The following is a 7,816-nucleotide window of genomic DNA, read 5'->3' as shown; positions in this document are numbered from 1 at the left end:
ACCACAGCAATGGTCTGTGGTGCGGAAGGGTCGACACATGAAGTACGCGTCCTTCAGGTCGACCGCTGCAAACCAATCTCGGGGACGGATGCACCCGAAGATGCGTTCCTGCGTCAACATCTTGAACGGTAACCGGTGAAGGGCACGGTTCAAGACACGCAGGTCCAAGGGTTCAAGACATGCAGGTCCAAGATTGGTCGTAACCCACTGCCTTTCTTGGGTACAATGAAGTAGGAGCTGTAAAACCCCATCTTCATATCGGCAGGAGGGACCAGCTCTATCGCATCCTTCGCCAGTAGGACTGTGACCTCCGCCCGCAAGACAGGACCATCGGCTGCCTTCACTGTTGTGAAGCGGATGCCACTGAACTTGGGGGGGATGCCGGGCAACTGAATCGCATAGCCGAGCCTGACGGTTCGAAGGAGCCATCGAGACGGGCAGGGTAGCTCACCAGGCTCCCAGACACCGCGCTAGTGGCATCAACGAAACTACAGGCGTACCCGCAGCGCGGGAAAAACGCAGGGACCCGGCCCGGGTGTCTCGTAGCCAGTCCGAGGCGGGGTCTGGTGTGTGTAACACTGACCTGCGTTCGAGCAGAGGGTGCGTGGGTAGTCCGTTGGTTCGTCCTCCCGATCCGCCCACTGCTGTTCACTGGCGAGAGAGGAGGGTGAGTGTGATACGCACTAGGTCGTCCACAACCCCCCGTCCCCTCTGGGGACCCAGAAATAGAGGAATTGCTCTTTGTCGAGAATTTGGGTACCACCGACCGAGAGGTCAATGGTGGAAAAAGAATCTCCGCCCGGCCCTCCTCCGGGGGAGGGAGTGGTGTGCTTACCATCTCCTGAAGAGCACGTCCCTCCACCTCTGGGTCGCCCGTCTCCGGGCCTCTTGCTCTCTCGCTTGCCACCAGGTTTGGTGGGGGCCTGGATGTTTTCCCCAAACATCTGTGTATTTTTGTGATTTTCCAGCACAAATATCTCAACGTCCTTAAATCAAGATGCATTTACTGAAAAAGTCAAATGACTTAATGATATAAAGTCTTGTTTCCTGAAGAATGTATCAAACTTAAGTGAGCTTATCCTTAAAAACAAGACAAAATGTCTGTCAGTGCAGTAAGGAAAACTGAATTCAAAGGAGAAAAAAGATTAGTGTTTTAGCCCATTGACCGATATTTTTCCTCATTTTAATTATAAACTCCCTAAGTTTTGATCATTTTTGGATTCCCAAAATAATAATAAAAAAAATAATAATAATAATTTTCCCCAATTTTTTTATATTCTGTTTTAATGTTTCTCAATTCCTTTTTTTAATTTAATTGATTGTTTTAATTGGTTTTAATTGATTTAAGTGATTCCATTTTAACGGTTAAACTCTGACTGAATTCCGTGTTTTTTGTTGTAATTTCTTTCTCAGTTTTTGTTTAAATGTTTAAATGTAATTTTTAGTAATAAAAAAAAAACATGTTTAATTGATTGAAATCAGGAAACCGATACAATTTAACAACAGCTTATTCAAAGTTTAACAACAATTATAATTTTAGGGCCTTTTGAAATATGTTTTTATTTCTCCTAAATTCCATGTTTTTTTTGTTTTGTTTAAATTTTTTCCCAAATTTTGTAATGAATTTTTATTAATCAAAAGCATCTCTGGTTACTTGAAATCATGAAACTTATACAATTCCTTTTTCTTTTTTTTCTTAAATTCTGTGTTTTTGGTTTTAATAATAATTCTGCTTGTGTTTTGCTCATTGAACCAGATGTACATTTTCACATTTATTTGTTGTATTATATGTAAGTGTTAAATAATCAACTCTTTTGTGTAAAAAAAAAAAAGCATGTCTAATTGAACATAAAACACAGAAATTCATAGGGCATTATTGTAAAAAATGAAATAAATTGCTAAAGTTTTAAGTGCCTTTTTTCTGAAAACTTCAGTCATTTTCCTTCTGAAGTAAATGTATCTCAATTTAAGAATTTTGAGACTTTTTTTGGGCAGTTTGTGGCCAGGATGCTCAGTTTAAGCGTCCCTCTCTCGTGTTTCTCCGCTCAGGATGTTTCCGGAGTCTCTGCGCTGGTTGTTGGTCACTCAACATTACCAAAGAGCCAAGCAACAGATGTACCGCATCGCCCATAGCAACAGCGTCGACACGGCAACCGACGCCAGCAGCATCCTCTCAGGTGAGCAGAGCTGCTGCTGTGAGTGTGCTTTACCTTCTGCGTGAGGAGGATGATGAGGATGATGATGCTTTTGCAGAGCTGGAGACTGAACTGCAGCAGAAGCCGAAGACGTACTGCGTGACGCAGCTGAGCGGCACCAGAAACCTGTGGAAGAACACCGTCGTCCTCTGTGTTAACTCGTGAGTGCTGCGTCACGACCTCTTAAAACACTCCACAGAGATTAGATTAGATTTCATCAGTACTTTCAGATTCATAATCAAAAACTCTAAACTTAAATGACTCTTTTTTTTCTCTAAACTTGTTGCAATGCATTCTGGGATTGATTCTTGAGCGTTACATGTGGTGTTTGTTCACATTTTTGGGAAATCATTTGTCATCTAGATCAGGGGTTTCCCATTTTAGACCCTCAAATATAATCTTCATGCAAAGATCCCTATCTGAACATTTAAAAGGCATCTATATAGTTTCTTCTATGAAGAACCAATTTATACTGTGAAAAAAATACTACTACAGATGATCTCAAATATTATTGTTTCTGTAAAGGTACATTATTGTATTTTTCTTCTCATAGTACAGTACAGTTAGATGTATTATTTGTTTATTTATTTTAAGCAAATTTTATTTTAATTCATAATTTTTATCAAATTTATATATTTATTTTTAGTGTAATTTATATTTATTTTAATAAAATGTTTGTATTTATTTTTAAAATTTGATTAAAATAAAAACGTAGATTTAAAAAAATAAATAAATACATAAAAACTTAGTTTAAAATAAATATTAAAAACTAAATATTAAAATATAAAAAAATACATTATATAAAATATATAAATGCATCAAAATATATTAAAATACATAAAATTAGAGTAAAACAAAAATAGATTAAAACAAATAAATACATAAAAGAAATTGATACATAAAATTAGATAAAAATAAATACATAAATAAAAAATTAATTAAAATGAATACATAAAAATTAGACTAAAATAAATACATAAATAACATTTGATTAAAATAAATAAATAAATACATAAAAATTTGATTCAAATAAAAATTTGATTAAAGTAAAAACATACAAAAATATTAAAATAAATACAAATTTGATTAAAAACTATTGATTAAATTATTTTTGTTTTAATCTATTTTATATAATTATGGATTTATTTATTTTAACATTTTTATTGATTGATTTGATATAAATATTATTTAGCTCTACACTGTAAAAAAGTATTGTAATTTTAACAGTAAAAAAACTCCCAGAATTCCTGCATGACACTTCATATTTGATGTTTTTTTTGTTGAAATGTTTCTTCTTAGTTTTTTTCTTATCAGTTGTGTACACTAGGGTTTAATCTTACATCTAATGTTGTTAAATCAATGTTTCTTGCATTATTTCAGTATCATGTGTGTCACCATGATGGTGTTTAGTGTTTGTGTGAATGGCACTGTGCACCTTCTATATACAGTATGTTATTATTTATTAAAGCTGTTTGTGATGGGCTTTGGTTCATCATGTGACTTTCTCATCACCACTAGTTTTTGGTGGTTATCAGCGTATTACAATGGTTCAGAACAGATATTAACACTTCAGTATGTTGGTTTATTAACATTACATCAGCTAATGAAATACGGTATTTTATTGTGAATTTAAGTTAAGCCTGTAAAACCTAAAATGTTGCTACCATATTTTTTACGGTGAAGTTCTGCCAACCACAGCTGCCGGTATTTTACCGTAAATGTCACAGATTTGTTTTTACAGTGTAGTCTGCTCTCAACACTAAACCAACGGGTCGTTCCCGCTCTCAGGTTGACGGGTTACGGCATCCATCACTGCTTCGCGCGCAGCGTTCTGGAGGGCAGCACGTCTCACCTGCATTATTACGCGTTAGCGGCGATCGCCGTGGCCTCCTGCATGGTGCTGTTCCCGGTGGTGACTGGCTTCGGCAGGAGAGGAGGACTGCTCACTTTCATGATCATCACGGCTCTGGCGTCGCTGCTGCAGCTGGGTTTGCTCAACCGTACGTACAGCACAGCACAGCACATGATGACGGAGACTCTGAGCGCTTACTAACAGCTGTCTTCTCTCTCCTAATACAGTGATCGGGAAGTACAGTATATGGCACGATGCAGGTAATACAACAATATTATGCATTACATGTTATAAAGCACTGTTGTGACAGCAGGGAATAAAGAATGCCAAATTCAAATAATAAAATGCATTTAAATAATCATGCATAGTTAATGCAATACTGTAGCTAACATGAAATTGCAATGAGCAATAACCAGCAGTCAGTGATAATTATTCATGTTAATTTCTGCTAATACATTTCAAACATTCTGAGTTTTACATAATTTTATAAATTGCATTTCGTTGTATTTAAACTAAGGTAATATAAAAACATTTTTAATTTTAATTAATCAATGTATTTATTATAAAGGTCATTTAAAATTATATATTTGTTTTTTAAACAAAAGGTAAATTTGGTCTGGAAACAGGCTACCATATATTATATTTTATATGAATATTCTTTTTTTTTTTATTATATTGTGTATTATCACACCAGTGTTACATGTACATTAGGAGGAAATATTAAAATATTTATAAACCTATAAATTATGACTTAAAATATTAGAGATGTCAATAAACTAAGTAATTGTGAATAATTTTGTGATTTTTATGTTCCTTTTTTTTCCCCCGAGGAAAGTCAGCTGTATGTGTACAGCGCTTTTCAAAAGCATCTTCACAGAAAATCATGATGTTGATGTTAATGTATCTTAATATCTTTATGTCCAATAGTTGCATTTATCAGATTAGATCTGGACGATAATGTAACAATGTAACAATCAAGCAGAAACAAACTTTATAGAAAAAGCTGAAAGAAGAATGGGCTTCATTCATGAATCACGAACACGTATTTCTTTGTAAAGTAAATCACTCCATTTTTACATAAATTGTCACACTGATTTAAATGCAACAAGAACAGCCTGCACTAGACTTTGCAGTGATTTACTGATGTTACTGTATGCTTGGGGAAAGCTGTGTGTATTTATATCTTGTCTATCTGGTCATAGTTCTGCGGGACACGCTGAACCAGCGCTTCTCGTACGCGTTCTCCATCATCGGGATGTTCTCGTCTCATGCTGTCAGCACACTCAGCATCTTCTACTGCGCTGAGATCACGCCGACAGTCATCAGGTCAGCATCTCTGTCTGTCAGCGACATATTTCACCCCAGAAATAACAAAAACACATAGCAATGTATAGTTTTCTTAAAGAAAATTAAACCTATTTTTAGGACCAAAAATATTATTTTAATGTGAATTTTTTTTTTATTGCCAAGCACCGTTGTAGATATACATAAAAAAAATAAAAATAAAAAAAAAGCTTAATTATGAATTAAAAAATATATATATATTCAAAATTATTAATAAGTGTTACAATGCAATGCGATCTTGAGTATTTAAAAAATAAAAAAATTATTTTGATTTTGGCATGAAACATGACCTGGACACGCATTAATGAGATTCACTCAAAAGCGGAGTGCATAAAATTTGCAAGAATTTAAAATTACATTTTTGAATTTAAAATGTGCAAGAGACTGAAACATTGTAAAGCATCAGTGTATTTTTCTGTATTTGACTCTCGCGTGTCATTTTGACCATTAGAATTAAAAGAGAATTTCATACATGTTAATAGTCCATTTGAAGACATTGCACTTGTAAATAAATACCGTTTTTTTTTTATAATTTTTTATTTTCATATTTTAATAACAGGGTTTTATGGAAGCTTGTTGAACTTTTTCTCACAATTTCAACTTTTTGGATCAGAATTGCGAATTTGTGTTACAAACTTTAAAAAGTTGCAAACTTTTAATTGTCAGTTTTGTTTTACAATTCTGACTTTTTTTGAGTTTGCATGTCGCAATTCAGTTTTTTTTAATGCCGCAGAACCAAAAAAAAGTCAATTTTTATCTTATAATTCTGATTTTTTTTTTATCGTGCAATTGCAGTTTATAGCTAATAAAGTTTTAAAAAAATTATATTAATTGCAACTATTTATCTCAGAATTCAGACTATTTATATGCAATTGTGATCTACCAATCCAGAGCACTTTACACTGAGCAGTATTTATTAGTTAATAAAAATACAGCTGTTCATTGTTAGTTTGTTATCTGAGGTTAATTAAATAATATTAATAGATGCGACTTTTGATTTTAATAGTGTATTAGTCAGTTTGTTAATATTCTATTAATAAATATTCTGTTTTAGTTCTGTTAAAGTTTTAGTCATTTTGTTGTTTTTGTCAATTTTATTAGTTTTTGGGGTTTTTAATATATACTTATGAACTTATTTGTTTTAGGTAATTATTTTAAACTAAACGAAAATGAGAAATGTAGTTCCCTTTCATGGGAACTTCGAACTGCGTCCTCTAGGGGTCGCTATGGGGAACGCCTCGACGTGACCCGTGTCTGAAGCATACATTGAAAAAACACCAACTCGTTGGCCGGCGACAGCCATGACATCACTACCGGTGCGACTATAGTATAAATAGGCGCCGGGAGCACACATCATTCTCTTCTTCGTCTTCATTGACTGTTTTGTTTGAAGCGTGCATTTCTGTGGTAAGAGCGATCTCTATTTATCTCATTATGGCGAGCACTAGCAAAGCATTTAAGGATGTGTGCATCCGTGTTGACGTTGTTTAACATCTGATGACACACACGATCTATGCGTTATTTGTTTGGGCGAAGAGCACGCACGCGATGTCTCCAAGGAGGCAATCGGCATGCACTGCGAGTGTTTTTTCCAAGGAAGGGAAAAAAAAACGCCGCTCTCGTTTGTCTCTCTTTTCGAGGAAAGAGGGGCAGCCGTCTGCTTCCCGCGATCCAGGACCCGCCGCTGCTGAGGCACGGAAGGGAATGAGCTCGTGGGGATCACAGGTGGATCTGGCCAAGGAGTTTCCCATTTCGTGATCGTCGGCTGTGCACAAGAGTGAGCCGCTAGAGGATGATGTTATTTCATTAACATTGTCTGATTCAGGGGCCATTGCTATGCTGGGATCAGCCCAGCAAAAGCAGGAAATAGCTGAGGAGGGCAAAGAAGCTGAGGCTGAGCCTTCCCAATCCTCCTGCCCTGCGTATGATGAGCTTTTTATTATACATGAGGCAATGCGCGAAAGCAGTTATGAGAAGATGCCCCTATAGAGAGACACTAGCTAGCTATCTCTCTATGGGTGAGACGTCCTCTAAGTCCTTGACATCTCGCTCGGATGCCAGGGCATACGCAGCAGCAGCAGGTCGGGCTGTCGCTTCATTGCACATGATGGTGATGCTTCAAGCATATCAGGCTGACCGGCTGAAAGACCGGGATAGAAGTCCAGGTCTGAGCCCGAACAACCCAGGGGTCCTAGCCCGTCTTAGTTTGAGGATTAGAGACTGGCTCAGAAGGCTAGTGTCGCGGCTCGCGCTCCTCCCCCACCCACGGGTAGGAAGAATCGCGGGTCAAAGGAAGGTGAGTAAAAGACCTAAGGGATGTGATCCAGACAGGGCGTCAGTGCTTTTGTCCGGATCAGAGTGATACCTCAGTATTTACTCATTTCCTTCGGGGGTCTTACATCTGCCCTTATCTTCACCTTCCTAA

General features: G+C 36.7%; 1 protein-coding gene across 1 annotated transcript in view; it reads left to right on the top strand.

Moving 5' to 3' along the window:
- LOC107557020 (solute carrier family 22 member 23-like) overlaps positions 1 to 7,816 on the top strand; it is a 28,550-nt gene that overhangs the window by 9,995 nt on the left and 10,739 nt on the right. Inside the window, exons 5-9 of the mRNA XM_016240314.1 lie at positions 2,050 to 2,177; positions 2,254 to 2,356; positions 3,984 to 4,195; positions 4,275 to 4,307; positions 5,250 to 5,373. Of these exons, the coding sequence (XP_016095800.1) occupies positions 2,050 to 2,177; positions 2,254 to 2,356; positions 3,984 to 4,195; positions 4,275 to 4,307; positions 5,250 to 5,373 (600 nt within the window). The remainder of the gene's footprint in view (positions 1 to 2,049; positions 2,178 to 2,253; positions 2,357 to 3,983; positions 4,196 to 4,274; positions 4,308 to 5,249; positions 5,374 to 7,816) is intronic.

Source organism: Sinocyclocheilus grahami, unplaced genomic scaffold (genome assembly GCF_001515645.1).
Source record: "Sinocyclocheilus grahami isolate Dianchi unplaced genomic scaffold, SAMN03320097.WGS_v1.1 scaffold587.1, whole genome shotgun sequence".
Taxonomy (NCBI): domain Eukaryota; kingdom Metazoa; phylum Chordata; class Actinopteri; order Cypriniformes; family Cyprinidae; genus Sinocyclocheilus; species Sinocyclocheilus grahami.
This window is presented reverse-complemented; position numbering and strand designations above follow the sequence as displayed.